This window comes from Micromesistius poutassou, assembly GCF_964030765.1.
Source record: "Micromesistius poutassou genome assembly, chromosome: 10".
Classification (NCBI taxonomy): Eukaryota; Metazoa; Chordata; class Actinopteri; order Gadiformes; family Gadidae; genus Micromesistius; species Micromesistius poutassou.
This window is the reverse complement of record NC_140280.1, coordinates 5,270,201-5,294,505: the sequence shown is the minus strand read 5'-3', so window position 1 is coordinate 5,294,505 and position 24,305 is coordinate 5,270,201. Positions and strand designations below refer to the sequence as shown.

Below are 24,305 nucleotides of genomic sequence, written 5' to 3'. Positions count from 1 at the left end.
TCAATCGTCGGCTCCCATCCAGGGTCAAGACATACTGTACAAAATATTGAAAATGATTGTATCATGATTGAAAATACATTGCTATTATTATAAGTTTTGATTGCTTTTGTATGTGTGAAAAAAATGTGTATTAATATTAGTGTGGAGTAGACAGAATTAAGGTGCACTTCACTAAACTAAGGATGGAAACACATTCATCCATGAATGAATAACGAGCCTGAATCAAAAGAAGTAGGCTACATGAAACAAAATAAGTAAATCAATTAATTACGATGCAAAATAAAGATTTTTTTATTTATTTATCAAAATAAGAGAAAGCGTCTAATGCATCTCCGATCCCTAGAACATGTTTACATGTTTACACCGACAGAAGAACCCGCTCTCGCTCAGAGGAACCGCCGGGCAGCCAGGCGGTGGTGTGCACAGCGTCTTGGTGAAAGGACTTACGAATGACACCTCATAGAAAATTACACAAAAGGCTACTCGCTATTCAACACTTATATTGTTACACTCTGGAATACATTAGTTTTTGATTGTGAGTATATGTGGAGTTCAGCTCTGAGGGCCAAACCCTGGGTTTGAGACCTCTTACTGTTGAACTATACACTTAACCTCCCTGTAACCAATCATAGTCCTGGATTGACGCTGAGCGCATTGTTTAGCCACTCCCCTGACAGAGCAGTCATCACCTGGGTCTGGACGGGAGATCAGGGAAAGGGTTAAGGTATGGTGTTAGGTTAACGGCTAGAGTTAGGGTTAGGTTTTAGGGTTACGGTTTAGAGCAGTTTAAGGCTATCGCTATGGTTACATAAAACGGTTAGGATTATGATCAAGGGTTAGGGCTAGGTTTCAGGGCTTGGATTAGGGTTATGGGCTAGAGTTAGGGCTATGTCTTAGGGTTTAGGGCTAGGGTTGGGGTATGTTGTCAGGGCTCAGGCTAGGGTTAAGGGGTTAGGGTTTAGGGCTTGGATTAGGGTTATGGGCTAGAGTTAGGGCTAGGTTTTAGGGCTAGGGTTAGGGACTAGGATTAGGGTTAGCGGCCCTGGGGCTAGAGTTTAGGTTAGGGTTAAGGCTAGGCTTCAGGGCATCGTTAAGAGTTAGGGTTAAGGGTTTGAGGGAGGCGATAAAGGGACATTCACAGTGAGTGGATTAACTGATTCTGCATGAGCAGTGGGAACTTCAGCCCTTAAGTAGCATTGTAGCATGTGAATTAAGTAATCCATCAAAAAGGCAACCCAAACTGTTTAAGTGTATTTTTTTGTCTCGTTTAAAACTGCGGACTCATCCCTTAATCAGACCAAGCAGCGGGAGAGAAACCTTTAGTTTGGTACGGTCTCTCTGAGAAGGGATTCTCCTCTGAGGTTGGACTGAAGGCGTCTTCGTTGACGGGGGCTTTTATTTTGGCTCCTGATCTTCATTTCTACTTCCTGTTTGCTTAGAAGCTCACCAAGGCGTAGACCATACTTTAAAAGAAGACAGAAAACAAACATAAACATCAACAAACTTATTTGTGTTCTAAAGTTAAGTTCAAGATGCTGTCGTAAAGATTTAAGTACTACACTATGAGAGTAGTTTCTTAGAAAGGCCATCTGTCTAAATCTGGATCTCTATGCAACCATCAATTCTTACAACAGTTCAAAGCAGCTTCAAAGCGGAGATTAAACAGGAAGCTTATTACAGACCCCCTGGAGGACTTCAAAGTAAGAGCCCCACCTGTAGAGATAGTAGAAGAAGGAGAGTAGGTAGAAGGCCAGCTTGCTCCAGGCCTCCTTCTGGCAGTAGTTCAGGATGTCTGCGTTCATCACGCTGACCGGATCGTACATCACCTCAGAGCCGTCGGCCGGCCGGTGGAAGAACCTGACAGAGGAGATGAAGATATATACATATGTAGCCCTGTTACAAAAACCATAAGTTACAGAGCATAAAAAATAATTAACAGTATAATAAAATGCTGTGTTAAATGTTCATAAATAAATAGAGTTCATAATAATAAATGGGTTAAAATGTGTGCGAGTTAAAAGCATAAATATAATACGTTTAATAAAACTATTTACAGTTAAAAGATAAATTAATATAAAGGTCTTTAAGTTATTCAAGTCTGTAAAATATTTGTGAATTCAGGATATAAAAGAGGAAGAAGCCGTGTTTATGTTTAATTTAACCTGTTACCTGTCACACGTAAATCATTTAATTTCTGTTTTGTCTTTGGTTGTATTAAGATCTCACAAGCCAATCCGAATAAAGTCTCACCGTGTAACGGGTGGGACTAGTGCAGCAGGTTAGTGTGGGGAGTAGTGAGCACATGTAGAAAAAGAAACCTGACCTGAGAGCGGGAGCGAGGAGGCATCATACTGTGGGAAGCAGTTAAGTTTTATCGTGAGGTCGACTACTCGTGGTCCTGATTTAAACTTCTTTGTGACCTGCAAAAGGTGAATACGATGTGTATGCCTCCATTGTACTATATCTAACTGTTATAGTAACGAAGAGTACTGGATGTGTAACGCGATTAGCGACGTGCTAGTTAGCGGTAGCATTCTGTGCTAAATGTGCCCGCATATCGTAGTTTTGTATTGTGACTTAAGTTAACGCAAAGCTAATGCTAGTTCGATATGAAATAGTGTTTGATATTGTGGCTCATTGGATAATATGCTTAAAGGAGCTGGACGTTGGAGAGAGAGGGGTTTCCAGCAGATGGCCCTGCTGTTTCTGTGTTTTCTTTCTTTGTGACTTCGCCACCTCCATTGCCCGCGTGTGTTTTGGATTGCCACCGCCATTGCCATTATCATCGTGAGAATATCATCCCCCAATCCCTTTCTGCCCCTACTAATTACCCCCTGGATTTCGTGAGTACTGACCTACACATGCACGTGCTTTTATTTTGAGCTCAACGTTGAGTGAAGCGGCCAGTACAGTTTTTAGGCCCCACCGCACACAAGCATCAAATAACAGGCCTGCAACGGGTTAACCTCATTTAAAGTGTTGTTAATTTGATTGTGTGTGGTACATTGAGTTTGCATTGTTGTAAATTGGAGAATCCGTGCATCTGATTTTATTTGTTTCTTTTCCTAAAATATATTCAACTAGTATTTCATTTTGTGAATAAATATGTGAATGAATACTTTTACCTTTAAAATACAGTTGTGGTGGTCATTTATTAAAATTATCTAAAAGTAACATATGAATCAAAGTTGTAGTTTCCTACAACGAGCCCAGGCCCAGTCTCATTGTATTAACCACTCTAGATTTATTATTTAACTACATGGGACAAGGGTTACATAAAATGGAGGCCCCGCTGGGATTTATTAAACTAAAATAAATTAGACAAGCAAAAGTAACATGACCCCACAACTTTAAGAGCATTTATTTAAAGTAACGTGCTAACAGTAACTAGAAGTAATTAAAGTAAAGTACAACAATGGCAGTCCTAGCAAACAGTCCATCACAACGTGAGCTAATTAACTGGTGCAAAGGAGAATCAGTAGATTTAAAGCATGCCTTCCTGTTACATGGAGTGCCTGAAGGTGTTTCAAGAGAAGACATTGAAGAAACAGCAGGGACCATCAAAGCTTGGGGAAGAGTTAGAGTTAGGGGAAAAATGTTTCACCATCAACAGCAATCGCTGATGGTGTTATGTGAGTGTCGTGAAGAGATCGACCCCTCTAAAATCCCACCTGAGATAATGCCTATAAGTGGAGGAAGTAGTTGGAAAACTGTCTGCTACACAGAGCCTCAGCTTGATAACTTTGAAGAGAAGCTACTTACCTTTTTGCAGAGTGAAGGGAGAACCTTGGAGGACATCCAAAGTCTACGTTCCCCCACCAAAGAAAGTAACAGCAACCCTGAAGACATCATCCGTGCAGTCGGTGATGTTATGAGCAGAACAAACAAACAACCTGACAGTCACCCATACAGACGTCTGCGGACATTCTCCGGGATCAGTCCCACTCCCACTGGAGAAGAGACCTTAGACAACTGGTTGGAGCAAGCAACACTCTTAGTAGAGGAAGGTGAGTGCTCAGACAAAGAGAAACGACGTCGGATACTGGAAAGTCTCAAAGGGCCCGCCTTTGAGATCATTCAAGCTGTGCGCCTGACTCAACCTGATGCTAGCCCACGTGAGTACATAGAGGCTATAGAGAGCATTTTTGGTACAGTAGAGTCCTCAGAAGAACTATATCTGTCGTTCAGAGCCCTCCACCAACAGCCTGGTGAGCGTCTGTCTGAGTTCCTACGAAGAGTAGAGAGATCTCTTGTCAAAGTAGTACAAGGAGGTGGCTTACCTGTTAGCGCTGCCAACAGCACTCGTTTAGAGCAGCTTCTTAGAGGGTCCACCTCTGAACTCATGTTGCTACAGTTGAAAATTAGGGAGCGGAGTAGTAATCCCCCTACATTCTTGAACCTGTTAAGAGAAGTGATGGAAGAGGAAGGTCGCCAGTCAGCCAGACAAAGCCAAGTGTCACACCTGCGTCCTCAGCGTGTACGCACCGTCCAAGCTGAAAAAGAGAAAGAACCTGAATCAGTCTCTAGGAGTGAACTGCAAGCTTGGATTCAAGAATTGAGAGCGCAGTTAGAGCAGAGAACAAACCCACAACCTCAGCCACCATCTGATGAGTCCTTTAACGGTCTTACAGAGAAACAAAAACAGAGAAATGAGTCACAGAGTGAACTGCAATCACTAAGGAAACAAGTGAAAGCACTAGAAAGTAAAATGAGTGTAATGGCAGTGAAATACACATCAGAACAAACACCCCAGCCACACCGATACAAAGCAGCTACGGGTTACAAGCCCGCTCATTCCAGAGTCTCCTCTCCCCGACAAGACAATGATGAGTTTTTCTGTTATCGGTGTGGGGAAAATGGCCACATAGCCACCAGATGTACTGCCCCTGAGAATCTTCAGAAAGTCATTAGAAAGCTCATACGCTTGGCGCGTGTTTCCCCTCTTTCCCACAAAGAGAACCCGCAGCCTGCAGCTGAAGAACACTGTGTAGCTAGAACCAATAAGGTTGAAGTCCCAGAGAACAACACTGACTTACCTGAAGGTCTCGTAGGTCCATCATTTATTCACACCATCAAAGTTAATGATGTAGTCTGCGATGCTCTCATCGACAGTGGGTCTAATGTGACTATCATCTTTGAAAGCTGGTATAACAAACACTTACTTGATGTCCCGATAAAACCCCTCTCTGGCCTTGGACTCTGGGGCCTTGCTGACACTGAGTATCCTTACAAAGGATATGTTGTTGTTGAGATGGAGTTTTCAGAAGAGATCACTGGTGTGACGGGACGAGTAGAAGTGCTCGCCTTGATTTGTCCTGAGCCAAGAAACCAACAACAAACCCCTGTGCTGGTTGGAACCAACACATCTCTGTTCCGCCGCCTATGGGAACTGGCGAAGACAAAAGGTGACGAGAACACTGTGTACTCCATGAGAATTCAGTCTGTTTATGCCCCTGTTAAAGCACAAGAGCAGTCAACAAAAAATGAAGTCTTGGGACAGATAAAGTGGAAAGGACCCGGTTCACTCTCCATTGCTCCAGGTGCAAAGTACTATGCAACGTGCAAAGTGGAAAGACAGAGTGCCCCGTCCAAAGATCTTGTACTGATTGATGCACCCACTGACCAGTTGCTCCCCACCGGTTTGCTGGTACAGCCTGGTGTGCTCTCAGACGCCGACATAGACAACAACAGTTTCACTGTCCTCATTCAGAATGAGTCCAAAAAGACAACTTCAATCCCAGTTGGGACCGTTGTTGCTGAGATGTATGCTGTGGACACAGTTACCCCAGTCAGGCCTTCCGACCTCACAGCTGAAACCATAGACTCAAGTCTCTTTAATTTCGGAGACTCTCCCATTCCCAAAGAGTGGAAGAGTCAGCTTCAGCTGAAGTTAGCTGAGAGGCGGAATGTTTTCTCACTGCATGAGTGGGAGGTTGGTCGTGCAAAGGGTGTTGAACACCACATACGCCTGAATGACCCCAGACCCTTCAGGGAAAGGTCAAGGAGACTAGCCCCTGCAGACATAGACGATGTGCGGCGGCACATACAACAACTGCTGGCAGCTGGAATTATCACAGAGTCCCGTAGCCCATACGCCTCACCGATCGTTGTAGTTCGCAAAAAGAACGGGAGTATAAGAATCTGTATCGATTACAGAACACTGAACAACCGCACCACACCAGACCAGTACACAATGCCACGCATTGACGACGCCTTGGATTCTCTATCCGGCAGCCAATGGTTCTCAGTCCTAGATCTGCGCAGTGGCTATTACCAGATAGAGATGGCTCCGGAGGGCAAAGAGAAGACAGCGTTCATTTGCCCTCTTGGTTTCTATCAATTTGAGCGCATGCCACAAGGAATCACAGGAGCGCCGGCAACGTTTCAGCGCTTAATGGAAAAAGCTGTTGGTGATATGCATCTTCTGGAAGCTCTTGTGTACTTGGATGATATCATCATTTTCGGCAAGACACTTGAAGAGCATGAGCAACGTCTTTTCAAGGTACTGGATCGACTAGAGGAGGTCGGATTGAAGGTTTCTATTGACAAATGTCAATTCTGCCAGCCTGAGGTTAAGTATGTGGGTCACATCGTTTCTGCTAATGGAATAGCTACTGATCCAGACAAAGTGGAAGTAGTCAAGCATTGGAAAGAGCCCACTCACCTGAAACCTCTGAAGTCTTTCCTCGGATTTTGCAGTTACTATCGAAGGTTCATTGCAAATTACTCTGCCATTGTCCGTCCTCTTTCTGAGCTCACCAAGGGTTATGCCCCCACTTGGAAAGACCCCAATTTCAAAAAGAGTGTCGACCCAAGCAAAGTCTATTTCAAGCCATCAGAGCTTTTCGGAGAACGGTGGACTCAGGCCTGCCAGGCCGCTTTTGAGCGTATCCGTGACTGTTTGATCAATGCCCCAGTGTTAGCATTCGCTGACCCCACTAAGACGTACATCTTACATGTGGACGCCAGTATGAATGGCCTAGGCGCTGTCCTGAACCAGGAATATCCTGAGGGCCTCAGACCAGTAGCTTTCGCCAGTCGGAAGCTTAAAGACTCAGAGCACAACTATCCAGTCCATCAATTGGAATTTCTGGCATTAAAATGGGCTGTCGTGGACAAGTTTCACGATTACTTGTATGGAGCTAAGTTTACTGTAAGAACTGACAACAACCCATTAACATATGTGTTGACCTCTGCCAAACTCAGTGCAGTCAGACATCGTTGGCTCGCTGCCCTTGCCACCTACGAGTTCACCATCCAATATCGACCTGGGAGGCAAAATATCGATGCTGACTTGTTGTCTCGACAATACTCTCCAGAGGAGGCTAAAGAGTGGACTAGTGTCCCACCTGCTGGCATCAAAGCCCTCTGCAAACGAGCCTGCATCAGTGGAGAGGCTGATGTGCCCGACAGATTGGTGGACCAGTTGGGAGCTCCTGCTGCAGCTGTACCAGAAGCTTATGTGTTCCCAGTGAACCTTAGCATGAACGTGCTGGATCAGCTAAGTCTGAAAGATATCCAGGCATCACAAGACATGGACCCAACAATTGGGCCATTAAAGAAGGCACTGGAAATTAATAAAGGGCTGACACGCTCAAAAAATGATTCACCTGAGACTGTGTTGCTCTTACGCGAAAGCCGAAAGTTGGAATTACAGGATGGATTACTCTACAGAGTAAAAGAAAAAACATGCGGAAAACAGATCAAACAACTTGTCTTACCAGCCAGATACCGCCCAATGGTGTTAAGGTCTCTACATGATGAGTGCGGACACATGGGAATGGAACGTACTACCGAACTGATCAAAGACAGATTTTATTGGCCGCGAATGACAGCTGAGGTCGAGCAGTACATTCGAACCTGTGGTAGATGTATCTCCAGGAAGACACTCCCTCAGCATGCCTCGCCTTTGAATCAAATAACAAGTAATGGCCCTTTAGATTTAGTCTGTATTGACTTTTTGCAGATAGAGCCTGACTCTAGAGGTGTTGCTAATGTGTTGGTAGTGACAGACCATTATACACGTTACGCACAAGCATTTGCTACAAAAGATCAAAAGGCTATCACCGTTGCAAGAGTATTGTGGGAGAAGTATTTTGTGCACTACGGCCTACCTGCACGGATACACTCGGATCAAGGACGAGATTTTGAAAGTCGCCTGATCAAAGAACTCTTGTCCATGCTTGGGGTTCGGAAGTCAAGAACATCCCCCTATCACCCACAAGGGGACGCACAACCAGAAAGGTTCAATAGAACACTTTTAGCAATGCTTGGTACCCTGGACACTGTAAAGAAACAAAGTTGGAGTCAACATATCACCCACCTGGTACATGCATACAATTGCACCAAGAATGATTCCACAGGATACTCCCCTTATCATCTCATGTTTGGAAGGGAGGCAAGGTTACCCATTGACATCTGTTTTGGGATCTCGCCAAATGGTGAAAGTGAAACCTCTTACCAACAGTACGTCGCCAGGATGAGGAAAGAGTTACAAAAAGCCTACCAACTGGCATCTGACGCTGCTACAAAGAGTCATCTGAAAAACAAAGCTCGCTATGACCACCGTGTGAGAGATTCACCTTTGGAGAAAGGTGACAGAATTCTCATTCAGAATTTGGGTCTAAAAGGCAAGCATAAACTCCAAGATCGATGGAAATCAACACCATATGTTGTTGTGGAGAAGTTGCCTAATCTGCCTGTTTACAAGGTCAAACCAGAGCATGGTACAGGTGTGGTAAAAACTCTCCATCGAGACCACCTGTTGCCCATCGGGTACATGGTTAGGTTGTCTAACCAATCAGATGATACAAACTCTGCTCGGAGACCTGTAACAAGAGCTCAACTTACCCGGAAACATCTATCAACCAAGTCTGAAGAAAGTGACACAGAGTCATCAGGCTCAGAGTTTGAAACTGTCCACAATCCTCCAGATTTTGATGTGGATGAGGTCAGGAAACAATTAGACATGATAAATCAACCTGTGGAGGATGAACAGAGTCAGAGTTCTGAAGAAAGTGAAAACTCTGAAGAGGATGAACAATTTGAAGAGGAAAACTGTGAAGCTGCAGAAAATCAACAACTTACAGAAACAGAGTATGAGGAACCGCCTGAAGGTGCTGCACCTCCTCTGTCACACTCTTATGTCCAAGAGACATATACTGAATCTGCGGAAGATTTGCAAGATTCAGAAGAGGGAGCAAGCTCACCTCTGTTAAACAGAGCCAGACGTGATAAAGCTGCTAAAAGCGCTAGAAGTGAAAGTGAAAGGTCTTCTACAATCCGGAAATCCCTGAGAAAACCAAAGCCATCTATGAGATTCACTTATGAGAAACCTGGTCATCCATCTTGTGAACCAGTTACCATCATGCACCATGGCATGGTCATCCAACTCAAGTTAAACCCTCCAAACCAAGACAACGAATCAAGGAAAAAGTCCAAAACATCCAAAAGGTACATGGAGGAGGAGAACAAAAAACACCCTTCCAAGTTGAAGAGAGACAAAAGGTGTGATGAGGACATCTACACGTTCAGAAGAGGGAGGGTGTAGCTCTGTACAAAAATCTTCCAAGTTAAAGAGAGACAAAAGGTGTGATGAGGACATCTACACATTCAGAAGAGGGAGGGTGTAGCCCTGTTACAAAAACCATAAGTTACAGAGCATAAAAAATAATTAACAGTATAATAAAATGCTGTGTTAAATGTTCATAAATAAATAGAGTTCATAATAATAAATGGGTTAAAATGTGTGCGAGTTAAAAGCATAAATATAATACGTTTAATAAAACTATTTACAGTTAAAAGATAAATTAATATAAAGGTCTTTAAGTTATTCAAGTCTGTAAAATATTTGTGAATTCAGGATATAAAAGAGGAAGAAGCCGTGTTTATGTTTAATTTAACCTGTTACCTGTCACACGTAAATCATTTAATTTCTGTTTTGTCTTTGGTTGTATTAAGATCTCACAAGCCAATCCGAATAAAGTCTCACCGTGTAACGGGCGGGACTAGTGCAGCAGGTTAGTGTGGGGAGTAGTGAGCACATGTAGAAAAAGAAACCTGACCTGAGAGCGGGAGCGAGGAGGCATCATACTGTGGGAAGCAGTTAAGTTTTATCGTGAGGTCGACTACTCGTGGTCCTGATTTAAACTTCTTTGTGACCTGCAAAAGGTGAATACGATGTGTATGCCTCCATTGTACTATATCTAACTGTTATAGTAACGAAGAGTACTGGATGTGTAACGCGATTAGCGACGTGCTAGTTAGCGGTAGCATTCTGTGCTAAATGTGCCCGCATATCGTAGTTTTGTATTGTGACTTAAGTTAACGCAAAGCTAATGCTAGTTCGATATGAAATAGTGTTTGATATTGTGGCTCATTGGATAATATGCTTAAAGGAGCTGGACGTTGGAGAGAGAGGGGTTTCCAGCAGATGGCCCTGCTGTTTCTGTGTTTTCTTTCTTTGTGACTTCGCCACCTCCATTGCCCGCGTGTGTTTTGGATTGCCACCGCCATTGCCATTATCATCGTGAGAATATCATCCCCCAATCCCTTTCTGCCCCTACTAATTACCCCCTGGATTTCGTGAGTACTGACCTACACATGCACGTGCTTTTATTTTGAGCTCAACGTTGAGTGAAGCGGCCAGTACAGTTTTTAGGCCCCACCGCACACAAGCATCAAATAACAGGCCTGCAACGGGTTAACCTCATTTAAAGTGTTGTTAATTTGATTGTGTGTGGTACATTGAGTTTGCATTGTTGTAAATTGGAGAATCCGTGCATCTGATTTTATTTGTTTCTTTTCCTAAAATATATTCAACTAGTATTTCATTTTGTGAATAAATATGTGAATGAATACTTTTACCTTTAAAATACAGTTGTGGTGGTCATTTATTAAAATTATCTAAAAGTAACATATGAATCAAAGTTGTAGTTTCCTACAACGAGCCCAGGCCCAGTCTCATTGTATTAACCACTCTAGATTTATTATTTAACTACATGGGACAAGGGTTACACATAGATATACATATATACACACATACATATGCATATACATAATAGATATACATAAATATATAGATATTCATATATACATAGATATATATACAGTATCTCACAAAAGTGACTACACCCCTCACATTTTTGTAAATATTTTATTAAATCTATTCATGGGACAACACTGAAGAAATGACACTTTGATACAATGTAAAGTAGTCAGTGTATAGCTTGTATAACACTATAAATGTACTGTCCCCTCAAAATAACTAAACACACAGCCATTAAGGTCTAAACAGCTAGCACCAAAAGTGAGTACACCCCCAAGTGAAAATGGCCAAATAGGCCCCAAAGTGTCAATATTTTGTGTGGCCACCATTATTTTCCAGCACTGCCTCAACACTCTTGGGCATGGAGTTCACCAGAGCTTCACAGGTTGCCACTGGAATCCTCTTCCACTCGTCCTTGACGACATCATAGTTGATGATGGACGTTAGAGACCTTGCACTCCTCCACCTTCCGTTTTAGGATGCTCAATAGGGTTAAGGTCTGGAGTCATGCTCAGCCAGTCCATCATCTTTACCCTCAGCTTCTTTAGCAAGGCCAGTGGTCGTCTCGTAGGTGTGTTTGGGGTCGTTATCATGCTGGAATACTGCCCTGCGGTCCAGTTTCCGAAGAGAGGGGATCATGCTCTGCTTCAGTATTTCACAGTACATGTTGGCATTCATGGTTCCCTCAATGAACTGCAGCTCCCCAGTGCCAACAGCACTCATGCAGCCCCAGACAATGACACTCCCGCCACCACCATGCTTGACTGTAGGCAAGACACACTTGTCTTTGTACTCCTCACCTGGTTGCCACCACACACGCTTGACACCATCTGAACCAAATAAGTTGACCTTGGTCTCATCAGACCACAGGACATGGTTCCACTAATACATGTCCTTAGTCTGCTTGACTTGAGCAAACTGTTTGCGGGCTTTCTTGTGCATCATTTTTAGAAGAGGCAGCCATGCAGACCGATTTGATGCAGTGTATGGTCTGAGCACCTACAGGCTGACCCCCCACCCCTTTAACCTCTGCAGCAATGCTGGCAGCACTCCTACGTCTATTTTCCAAAGACAACCTCTGGATATGACGCTCAGCATGATCAGAGGCAGAGCATAATCCCCTCTCGTCGGAAACTGGGCAGCAGGGCAGTATGCCAGCATGATAACGACCCCAAACACACTTCCAAGACGACCACTGCCTTGCTAAAGAAGCTGAGGGTAAAGGTGATGGACTGGCTGAGCATGACTCCAGACCTCAACCCTATTGAGCATCCTAAAACGGAAGGTGGAAGATCGCAAGGTCTCTAACGTCCATCAGCATCGTGGCAACCTGTGAAGCTCTGGTGAACTCCATGCCCAAGAGAGTTAAGGCATTGCTGGAAAAGAATGGTGGCCACACAAAATATTGACACTTTGGGCCAAATTTGGACATTTTCACTTGGGTGTACTCACTGCCAGCGGTTTAGATGGCTGTGTGTTGAGCTATTTTGAGGGGACAGTACATTTACACTGTTATACAAGCTGTACACTGACTACTGTACATTGTACCACAGTGTCATTTCTTCAGTGGTGTCCCATGAATAGATTTAATAAAATATTTACAAAAATGTGAGGGGTGTACTCACTTTTGTGAGATACTGTATATATATACACATATATATAGATATACATATATATGTAAGAGCTGCCATTTGAATGTAGTGCTGGTGGGTGGTGTTAGGGTGGTAGTGCTGGTGGGTGGTGTTAGTGTGGTGGTGGTGGATGGTGTTAGTGTTCTGTCGGGTGGTGTTAGGGTGGTGTTAGTGTGCTGGTGGGTGGTCTAAGTGGTGGGTGGTGTTAGTGGTGGGTGGTGTTAGTGTGCTGTCGGGTGGTGTTGGTGTGCTGTCGGGTGGTGCTGGGTGCTGGTGGTTGGTGTTAGTGTGCTGTTGGGTGGTGTTAGGGTGGTGTTAGGTGGTGGTGGGTGGTGTTAGTGTGCTGACGGGTGGTGTTAGGGCGGTGATAGTGATGGGTGGTGGTGTTAGGTGGTGGGTGGTGGTGGTGTTAGGGTGGTGTTAGTGGTGGTGGTGGTGTCAGGTGGTGGGTGGTGTTAGGGTGGTGTTAGTGGTGGTGGTGTCAGGTGGTGGGTGGTGTTAGGGTGGTGTTAGTGGTGATGGTGGTGGGTGGTGGTGGTGTTAGGGTGGTGTTAGTGGTGGTGGTGGTGTTAGGTGGTGGTGGGTGGTGTTAGTGGTGGTTGATGTTAGGGTGGTGTTAGTGGTGGTGGGTGGTGGTGGTGGTGTTAGTGGTGGTGGTGGTGGTGGTGTTAGGTGGTGGTGGGTGGTGTTAGTGGTGGTTGATGTTAGGGTGGTGTTAGTGGTGGTGGGTGGTGGTGGTGTTAGGTGGTGGTGGTGGTATTAGGGTAGTGTTAGTGGTGGTGGGTGGTGGTGGTGTTAGGGTGGTGTTAGTGGTGGTGGTGTCAGGTGGTGGGTGGTGTTAGGGTGGTGTTAGGTGGTGGGTGGTGTACCTCCAGAGGTGGTAGAAGAGCAGGGGGATGTTGAGGCCCAGTGTCACCCACTCCCCCGCACACATGAACATCAGACAGAAGAGACCGTGGATAGAGTACTCAGGCACCACCAGCTGGGACGCACACACACACACACACACACACACACACACACACACACACACACACACACACACACACACACACACACACACACACACACACAGAGGCACACATACACACAGACCGGGAATACACACAGACAGGGAATACACGCACACAGACAAGGTTATTCATACAAAACTAATTCTGCACATTTGAACTGAGGTATTTCATGACATTCAGTACACAGCAATACACACACACACACACACACACACACACACACACACACACACACACACACACACACACACACACACACACACACACACACACAACACAAAACATATGCCACAACACAACACACCACAAAATGATGCAACACAACTCAACTCAACACGACACAACACAACGCACCACACCTCACCTCAGCACAACACAACACAACACAACACAACGCACAACAAGTATCTAGTCTGTTTCCTCACCTTTCGGAGGAGGCTGCAAATTCTCTCAATATTCAGAATTCTTTCCCTCTGAAAACACAATCAGAGAATGATCAGAGCAACAATCATCTCTAAACATCAGAAGCTATCATTCATAAGCTGGTTGGGTTTCCTCAATAGGGCTGCTGAACACATCAACCAATAACGATCAATAATCAACCAATAACAATCAATAATCTGTCTGATTCGGGGGCCCTCTTGTTGTGAGCGTTTGAACGATGTGTATTTGTGTCGGTCGTCCCATTTCGAGACGGTTCTGATTCCTACTGGTGAGCGGAGTGAGACCCAGATTCTGCTCAGAGGCCAAATGTAGCAGCAGAACATGTAATTAATACTCAGGATGGAGCGGGAAATTGGGAAAGGAAATTAATAACATTAATAACCCCTTTGGACCTCAAGCTATTTCAATGAGAGGGAGAGAGGGAGAGGGAGCGAGAGGGAGAGAGGGAGAGGGAGAGAGGGAGAGAGGGAGAGGGAGGGAGAGAGGGAGAGAGAGGGAGAGTGAGAGAGGGAGAGGGAGAGGAAGAGAGGGAGAGGGAGAAGGGGAGAGGGAGAGCGAGCACAGGCACAGGATCGAAGTGACTCAACAAGGCCACGCCCCTCCTGAGGAGGGCTTGGCCACGCCCACACCTCCAGTTATGCTGGCCTACATGTCTCTAAACTTGGGGGTTCCAGGAGGAAATGTGAAAGGAGTCTACTTTGGGATTCCTTATCATTCAAATCTTAAGATGTTTTTTTTTTAGTTTTTCGTCTGATCCTTGGGTTGAAATAGTCATCTGATCCTTGGGTTGAAATACAACGTTCTTTATTCCTTCTAGTTCAAACACTACGTGTGAACTGTTGATCTGGTTCTTCTGTGAAACAGTTCTCATGTTTGCTGATCTCTCCTCTGCTCCCCCTTTATCCCTTAATAACACACAGCCAACACAGAGATTGTGTGTTCCATCCCGACGCCTGGCCTCATCCACTCCCAGTCAATAGAAATGAGCCTTTCAGTCTGAACAAAAAATGCAAATGTCTTTGATATTGAATGGAAATTGTAAATTGTATTTGGTATCACTCCAAATACATATTTATATATTTGTATATATTTTTATATATTTATTTATATATTTGAACAAAGCACATGTTGTACATTAGAATAAAGAGTTAAGGGAACAGAGCTAGGTGGAAACAGAGCTAAGTGGATACAGAGCTAAGTGGAAACAGGGCTAAGGGGTCTTAAACCAGAGGAGCCCTTACCGCTCTGACAGGGTTGCTCTGGTCGATGGGGTTCTTGAAGTCGGTTCGAAGCTCGTCAAACGCGATGATCTGCAGAGGAGAAGAGAGGAACGGTTCATCACTCACAGAACCAACGGGGCAGGTCGGTCTCATGGAGAAGAACTCAGGTCAAACCCCTGCATCCGTCGGTTTGGGATCAAGAGACATTCTACAGTTCTACATTCTACAGTTGTATTTCTATGTCCGTAGTTGTCTTCCTATCGGCGAGCACTAAACTGTTATTACTGCTCAGTGTTTATCTGAAGTCAACATTTGATATCTCTTGGTGACTTCTAGTTCTAGTAAACATGTCGACTCTGAGCCCTGGGGGTTTCTAGGTAAGTTAAGATCACCTCCTTAACAGCTCACCTCATTAACAGTTCACCTCTGAACAGCTCACCTCCTAACAGTTCATCTCATGTTATCTGGGATTTTATCTGAGATGTTATCTGGGATGTTATGAGATGTTATCTGAGATGTGATGAGATGTTATCTGGTGGTCTGAGGACATCATCCACACAGAGCTGAACGGTATTTTTCACAGACCACAAACGTCATCTGTCCTCCAATTCCCTGTTGAAATCTCGACTCCCCTTCTTTTTCGCCTCTCTCTCCCCCTTTCTCTCTTTCTCTCATCTCTCTCTCCCCCTCTCTCTCTCCCCCTCTCTCTCTTTCTCTCCTCTCTCTCCCCCTCTCACTCCCTCTCTCTCTTTCTCTCCTCTCTCCCTCCCTCTCCCTCTCTCTTTCTCTCCTCTCTCTCTCTCTTTCTCTCCTCTATCCCTCCCTCTCTCTCTCTCTCTCTCTCTCTCTCTGTCTCTGTCTGTCTTCACACTCGACTCTCGTTGTAAACAGATGCAGTTTCCATGGCGACCCCATGAGCCCCCTCAGCGGGCACCATGGTTACTATAGCAGTGACGGAGCGAGCTGATTGGCTGACGCGGCGGTGGCCCTGCTGAAGCTAAAGTGGGAGCTGTCAGCCTCTCGGGGGGGGGGTAGGTGGGTGGGTGGGGGGGCGTGGCCGAATCAAGAGTTGGAGGAGCGGCTTTCAGTCACATGGGTGAAGGGGGGCCCCTGGTTCCCTCAGACCGCCGCCTCACGCCCCGGCCCCGCCCACTCGGTCACTGCACACGTCAACGCCTCATTAGTCATTAGAGCCTTGGATAATTTATCTCTCTTTCTCTCTTGCTCTATGTCTCTCTATGTCTCTCTCTCTCTATGTCTCTCTCTCTCTCTCTTTCTCTCTCTCTCTCTCTCTCTCTCTCTCTCTCTCTCTCTCTTTCTCCCTCCCGTCTCTCTTTGATTTTGCTATTGATATCCTCCTGGCGGCTCTAAGTAGAGCTGTCTGCTGGAGTGTTACAGCAGCAGGTTGTTACAGACGCAAACAGCCCGGGTCCCCGGTGCATTCTGGGTAAATTCCACTCCACATCCCCTGTCCAGAGCGCAGACCGCGGTGCCACCGACGCCGCGCTATAAATTAGATTAAAGCATTGTGATCCTCTCTCCCTTGATGACGATGAGACAGAACACTTAGCAGAGCTTCATGTTGGACCTTCACCTATCATTATGAAACACCTGCATGCTGGGAGGAGGAGGAGGGAGCTGTCTCTCTCTCTGAGCGGCAGGATGTGGAGAGAGGAGGAGGTGGGAGCTGTCTCTCTCTCTGAGTGGCAGGATGTGGGAGAGGAGGAGGAGGGAGCTGTCTCTCTCTCTGAGGGGGGCTGGATGTGGAGAGGAGGAGGAGGGAGCTGTCTCTCTCTCTGAGGGGGGCTGGATGTGGAGAGGAGGAGGAGGGAGCTGTCTCTCTCTCTGAGGGGGGCTGGATGTGGAGAGGAGGAGGAGGGAGCTGTCTCTCTCTGAGCGGCTGGATGTGGAGAGGAGGGCAGCCTGCGCTGGATTAGCTGTGAACCGTTTTGTTCTGCAGAAGTGACGGCTGACAGGGATTCAGCAGACTCAAACTGAACCGCTCCTCTGTGTCCCTGTCACATGAACCACAATGAGGATCAGCACGCTCTTATTTTGGAGGGTGTGCTGTTAGAGTTGGGCTCATGGCCCGGGGGGTTAGGGGGGGATCATCAATCACCATCTGACGGTCAGAACCTCAGACTGCTGGATATGAGCATCAGGGAACTCAAAGGAAGAAGCCAACTGCCACACAGGAAGTGATATAGGAGGTGGCTATGCAACCATCAGGTGGAAAGGTCATCCAAATTGTGTTTTTCACAGTGGGTGTGTGGGAGTGTGTGTGTGTGTGTGTGTGTGTGTGTGTGTGTGTGTGTGTGTGTGTGTGTGTGTGTGTGTGTGTGTGTGTGTGTGTGTGTGTGTGTGTGTGTGTGTGTGTGTGTGTGCGCGTGTGCGTGTGTGTGTGTGTGGCTGCACCTGCATGCATGTTTGTGTGTATCTCAGCACGCAGGCCTGTATGAGTGTATGTGTGTGTATGAGTGTGTGTACCTGCAAGCATGCATGCATCTATGTGTGTACATACTTGTGAGTTAGTGTGTGTTGACCTGCATGCATTTGATGCATATGTATGCCAGCCTGCCTGTGTGTGTCTGTGTGTGTGATGAATGCTACCTAAGAGAGACAATACTTTCAGTTTGCGTGATCAAAACAATATCTCTCTCTCACACACACACACGCGCGCACACACACACACACACACACACACACACACACACACAACCATGGACAGACAGACAGACAAACACACAGACACACAATCATGAACACACAAACACACACGTGGACACACACACACACACACACACTCATGGACACACAGGCACTCACTGACACACACACACACACACACAGGCACTCACTGACATACACACAAACACACACATGGACACACACACACACACACACACACACTCATGGACACACACACACACACACACACACACACACACACATACACACACACACCAGGAGAGCGTCCTCACCTGCCAGATGACGAAGAAGATGAGTGCGGCGCACAGCACCAGGGTCAGCATGTAGCAGAAGGCTGCGAAGGTGAAGGCCACGGCCGCGCCAGCCAGGATGACCTCCTGCTGGGTCGGGAGAGAGCGAGGGGGTCCCCTGCTCTCCCTCTCTCATGCGGGGCTAGACCCTCCCTCCTTCCGAGGAGGAAGTAAGTGTCCTCGTCTCCCTCCTTCCTGGGAGGAGGCGGCGTCTCGGTCCCTCTCTTTCCTAGGAGAGCGGGACTCTCAGACCTCTCTGTGGGGGTCGCGGCGTTCTCCTAGACGGCGGTCCGACCGAGGTCAGGAGGAGGAGGAGGAGGAGGAGGAGAAGGAGGAGGGGCGGTCACCGGGGGCTGCCCCTGGTCGTTGGCTGTAAGGCGGTTGTGTCTCTGTTCATGTGTTCATGTGCTCATGGGCTGAGGTCCGCTGGGCTGAGGTCCGCTGGGCTGAGGTCCGCTGGGCCTCGACCTGGGAGGAAGGCGGTTCTGCAGGCCTCCTCGCCTAGAGTCGGCTGACGGGGGCGGATTATGGCTGGCCTCCTCCCCTCCCCACCTCCTCCTCCCTCCGGCTCCCCTCCAGACACCGTCTCAACATCTTATCAGCCAGCGACGGAGCCACGCCGCGAGACCTGCTGCAGCTCTGACAACACCAGCGCCTCCCCTCACCTCCTCCAGGAGCCGTCTCCTCCACTCCTCGTCTCCTCAACTCCTCGCCTCCTCCACGCCTCACCTCCTCCAGGAGCAGTCTCCTCCTCACCTCCTCCAGCAGCAGGGTGGTGTGGCGGCGATGGCCGGTGCTTTGTGATGTGTCTTTAGATCAGCTGGTGTGCGGACCGGCCCGGCCTCATGACGTGTGGTTGGACGTTGTGTTGTTGTCGTGTGTATCACAGTGAGCTCATTGGTCGCTGTTTGTCACCCAGTAAGACGTCTTATTGTGGATTGTCTGTGTTTATGTTTTTGTGTATCGATTGAAAAACAAGAATGTTGTCTGCAACTTTAAAAGTTTGATTGGGTCTAACTTATATAAAGATATTTAAGTGGAATATTGCTAGAGGAATAAAGATGATCAACATCTGACTAAAACATATACAAGATCAACATCTAACTAACAGGGGAGTTCTGAGGAGACTCGTGACAGAATAATACTCATCCGATATTGCTTATAAAAACTGGTTTCTGTGAACGATGGAGAGGAATTAATGAAGTGTTTTTTAGAAAGCCAGAGTGAATGTTTTCAGATATCTCACGTCTGATTGGCTAGCAGTCTGGACCCTGATTTTGATCTCACCCTGAAACCTGAAACTCAGCAGGCAGACATCACACCCCTCAGCCAGGCAGAACCCCTCAACCAGCCTTCCTCTGATCTGCTTCCAAACAGCAGCAGAACCAGCGCTCCTCTGAGCCCACAGACCTTACCACTCCAGGATGGAGTCTGCTCTAAACTGGTCTGCACATCAGAATCATCTCACAGTGGTAGAAGACAAAGGTTCCCTTTATAAGCCTGTGTCTGCTTCTAGGATTCTCCGTTAACTGGTCCCCTACCTCCTCCTGTCCTCCTCCTCCTCTCAGTCCCGCTCCTCCTCTGTGAAACGGGAACAGATCCACAGGTATTTCTCTCTCTCGCTCTCCCGCTCCTGCGTCTCGTCTCTGTCGCCGTGTTTCTGAGTGAGCGTTCTCTCTCGCGCTGAGGCTACATCCTCCATTGCCTGGCTCGCCCTCCCTCCCTCCGTCTATCTCTATCTCTCTCTCTCTCTCTGCCCAGCACTCTCTCCCTCTCACTCTCTCTCTCCCTCCCTCTTCGATCAGTCTCTGTACCTCTCTCTCTCCCCCCCCTCTCTACCTCACTCGCTCTCCCTACCTCTCTCACACATTATCTCTCTCTCTCCTTTTCGCTCTCTCTGCCTCTCTACCTCCCTCTCTCTCTATCTCTACGTAGCACTCTCTCTCGCTCATCCATCCCTCCCTTGCTCTCTCTCAGGTTCTCTACCTCTGTCCCTCACTCTTTCTACCACCCACCCTCTCTCACTCTGCCTCTACCCCTCTTTCTCTCTCCAGCTCTCTCTTTCTCTCTTTGTCTCTCTCCACCTCTCTCTGAGATAAATGAGGGGCCAGAGGTGGTTTGAAATGTTTCTCTTTAGTCTGCATCCATACATTTTTCTCTCTCTCTCTCTCTCTCTCTCTCTCTCTCTCTCATTCCCTCAAATGTCCGTTGTTATGTATTTTGTCTAATCAGCAGCATGAATGTTGCTAATGTAGTTAAAGTCTGAATGATACCGACCTAACATGTTGCAAAAGATTTAACCAATATAAACCAGCCTAATCAATATAAACCACCCTTAATCAATATAAACCAGCCCTAACCAATATAAACCAGCCTTAATCAATATAAACCAGCCATGACCAATATAAACCAGAATTAACCAATATAAACCAGCCATGTATTTGTATAGCCCTTAATCACCATTAAAACCAGCCTTAATCAATATTAACCAGCCTTAACCAATATAAGCCAGCCTTAACCAATATAAACCAGCCCTAATAAATATAAACCGGCCTTAATCAATATAAACCAGCCTTTTTGGAACAACTTTCATTTATATCATATCAGCGTATTCTGCAGAAGAATCCCACAAAGGAAGAAAAGCCTAAGAATTGTAAAAAATAAATAAATAAAATCGTTTTTCTGTAACTTTCCATCCAATCGCCATCGTGTTCCTAAACTGCCATCTCCCAAACGGTGAAACAAGAAGACGTCATACTCTCACCGACCCAGGGAGGGCGCCAGAAGGCCGGCTCCGTTCTCCCTGTTCCTGACTCGCTGTTGGGTTCCGGGACATATTGGCCCCTGGAGAGGGCCCTTGAGCAGGTATCGGCGGCAGGGGCCAGCTGTTGGAGCGAGGAGTGGGGGGGCCTCTCTCTCTCCAGCTGGTGCAGCGTCTCCATCACAGCACTCTGCTACATCCGAGGAGTGGCTCTTCTGGATCTGCTGTCAGATTGATGGATGGGTGGTGTAGACAGAAGGTAGGCCTACATTAGAAGGTGGATGATGGGTGGTGTAGACAGAAGGTACATTAGAAGGTGGATGATGGGTGGTGTAGAGTCTAGACAGAAGGTACATAAGGAGGTGGATGGATGGGTGGTGTAGATAGAAAGACAGGTAGGTGGTGTAGCTGGAACATTTGGAGGTGGATGGGTAGGTGGGTGGATGAGGATGAAGAGCTCCTCGTCACTCGTTTGCTTTGATCATTGCCATTACTAATTATGGCTATCGGCAATATTCTTAGACATTAAAGGGCTTATGTTTACGAGCAATAGAACTACAAATATTTATATGCAAGCCATAATTGTAACCAGCAGGTATCGCAAAAAGACATCATGGGCCCATTTCAACCTCAAACAACATTTTTGTATTCATTAAAATTTTAAAGACAGCAAATGTGTTTGTCGATGCTTGATTATAAAAAGATGACGTCACATTGTCCTGACTCAAGAGCCTAATCAGCGCCGGCTCAATGCCTCCCACTAGTGGTCAACACGAGTCATCGCAGCATCTGCCGGAGTTCAAGGATTTAAGTGCAGAGTTTGAGTCTGGCTGTTATATCACGATGCAAATCAGTTGAACATAAGCGCATGCCGGATACAGAGCCAACAGCCCTGTATCCGGCATAAAGATAAAGAAGCCTTATTTTATGTACATTATCTGATCTGCCTATTGCCACACCTTTTTTTTTTTATCTAGTTGGCTTCCACACGCGTTGCAGAGGAAATTGCTTTAAAGTCATCTCTGTAAATAACCACTTCTGCAAACGTCCATTCACATCCATATTAAAAAGTTGCCTTTCCCAATGAAAGCACTTTGTTGCCCTGCTCGACTTGTGAATCAAATAAAGTTTTATTTGAATGGTGTGGTTCTAGCAGCTCCCACACATGGCTGAGGGTTCCAATAGGAAGCCAATAACTCTGTTACTAAGTGGCTCCCACACCGGCCCGCGCAGAACAGCGTTTCCTTAAGTGTCTGCTTTAAGAGCCAGTGGAGTAAAGGATCTCTCCTCTAGTCTGGAAACACCTCACCGCCCGTTGGGGAAACACCAGCAGGAACAAAGCGCTGGTGCTCAGAGCGTCACAACAACAACTCAATACTGTGCTGGAGTTGAGGGGTTGAGGTGAGGATGTTCCTAACATCATATGGTCGCCCTCACAAACGGAGCTCAAAGCCAAAGCCAAATGACGCTGATTCAAAAATCTTTGGATCCGTCTGCCGTCTCTCGCTGTCTTCACCTGCAATGGGAAAGTCTCGGGCTAGGAACTTCCTGTGACCTTTGTTCCAAGCTAGGAAGCATTCTGCATAGTGGAATGACTATTGGAACACAGCCCCAAGAGCTGATTGAAGCAGGGGCCGCGAGGAGGATTCCAAAGCAGACGGAATCAATGGAAGACCTCCCATAGGAACACACAAAGTGTCAACAGAGCAACTCTGCATCTGTCCAGCGGTTCTCTGGAGGGGCTGGGTCAGACAGACGTCAGTCTTCACGCTTTCTGGAGTTGATCCAATATTGATTGTCTGCTTCGTCACACATCGGCACGTCCAAAAGGAAAACCGGGAAGGAATCGAAGTCGCTCCGGTCTCTCTCTCGCTCCTTTAGGATCATGACAGCGCGGCCGCAACCACATGGAATATTAATATGACCTGATATGACAGTGCTGCGTATTCATGAGAGCTGTTGCTTTTTCAGGGAACTCAGACAGGGAGAGACCATGTAGGGCTGGGTTAACGTGACAGAAAAAATGTAGGGCTGGCTTAACAATACAGAGAACATGTAGAGCCGTCTGTGTTAACATGACAGAGACCATGTAGGGCTGGGTTAACATGACAGAGAACATGTAGGGTTGGGTTAACATGACAGAGACCATGAAGGGCTGGGTTAACATGACAGAACATGTAGGGCTGGGTTAACATGACAGAACATGTAGGGCTGGGTTAACATGACAGAAAACATGTAGGGCTGTCTGTGTTAACATGACAGAGACCATGTAGGGCTAGGTTAACATAACAGAGAACATGTAGGGTTAAGTTAACATGACAGAACATGTAGGGCTGGGTTAACATGACAGAGACCATGTAGGGCTGGGTTAACAATACAGAGAACATGTAGGGCTGGGTTAACATGACAGAGAACATGTAGGGTTAACATGACAGAGACCATGTAGGGCTGGGTTAACATGACAGAGAACATGTAGGGTTAAGTTAACATGACAGAACATGTAGGGCTGGGTTAACATGACAGAGACCATGTAGGGCTGGGTTAACAATACAGAGAACATGTAGGGCTGGGTTAACATGACAGAGAACATGTAGGGTTAACATGACAGAGAACATGTAGGGTTAACATGACAGAGACCATGGAGGGCTGGGTTAACATGACAGAGACCATGAAGGGCTGGGTTAACATGACAGAACATGTAGGGTTAAGTTAACATGACAGAACATGCAGGGCTGGGTTAACATGACAGAGACCTTGTAGGGCTGGGTTAACATGACAGAGAACATGTAGGGTTAAGTTAACATGACAGCACAAATAGGGCTGGGTTAACATGACAGAGAACATGGAGGGCTGGGTTAACATGACAGAGACCATGTAGGGCTGGGTTAACATGACAGAACATGTAGGGCTGGGTTAACATGACAGAACATGTAGGTCTGGGTTAACATGACAGAACATGTAGGGCTGGGTTAACAATACAGAGAACATGTAGAGCTGTCTGTGTTAACATGACAGAGACCATGTAGGGCTGGGTTAACATGACAGAGAACATGTAGGGTTAAGTTAACATGACAGAACATGTAGGGCTGGGTTAACATGACAGAGACCTTGTAGGGCTGGGTTAACATGACAGAGACCATGGAGGGCTGGGTTAACAATACAGAGAACATGTAGGGCTGTCTGTGTTAAC

The 24,305-nt window shown here is 46.5% G+C and overlaps 1 protein-coding gene across 1 annotated transcript; it reads right to left on the bottom strand.

Moving 5' to 3' along the window:
• Window positions 1-1,435: 1,435 nt before the first annotated feature.
• On the bottom strand, window positions 1,436-21,296 carry cnih2 (cornichon family AMPA receptor auxiliary protein 2; the record flags this gene model as incomplete). The annotated part of the gene is made up of 7 exons (XM_084473678.1): window positions 1,436-1,463; window positions 1,714-1,857; window positions 13,548-13,660; window positions 14,117-14,164; window positions 15,377-15,445; window positions 18,337-18,441; window positions 21,123-21,296. The coding sequence occupies 7 exons, from the start codon at window positions 21,294-21,296 to the stop codon at window positions 1,436-1,438; spliced, it is 681 nt and encodes a 226-aa protein (XP_084329804.1).
• Between the last annotated feature and the right edge of the window lie 3,009 nt (window positions 21,297-24,305).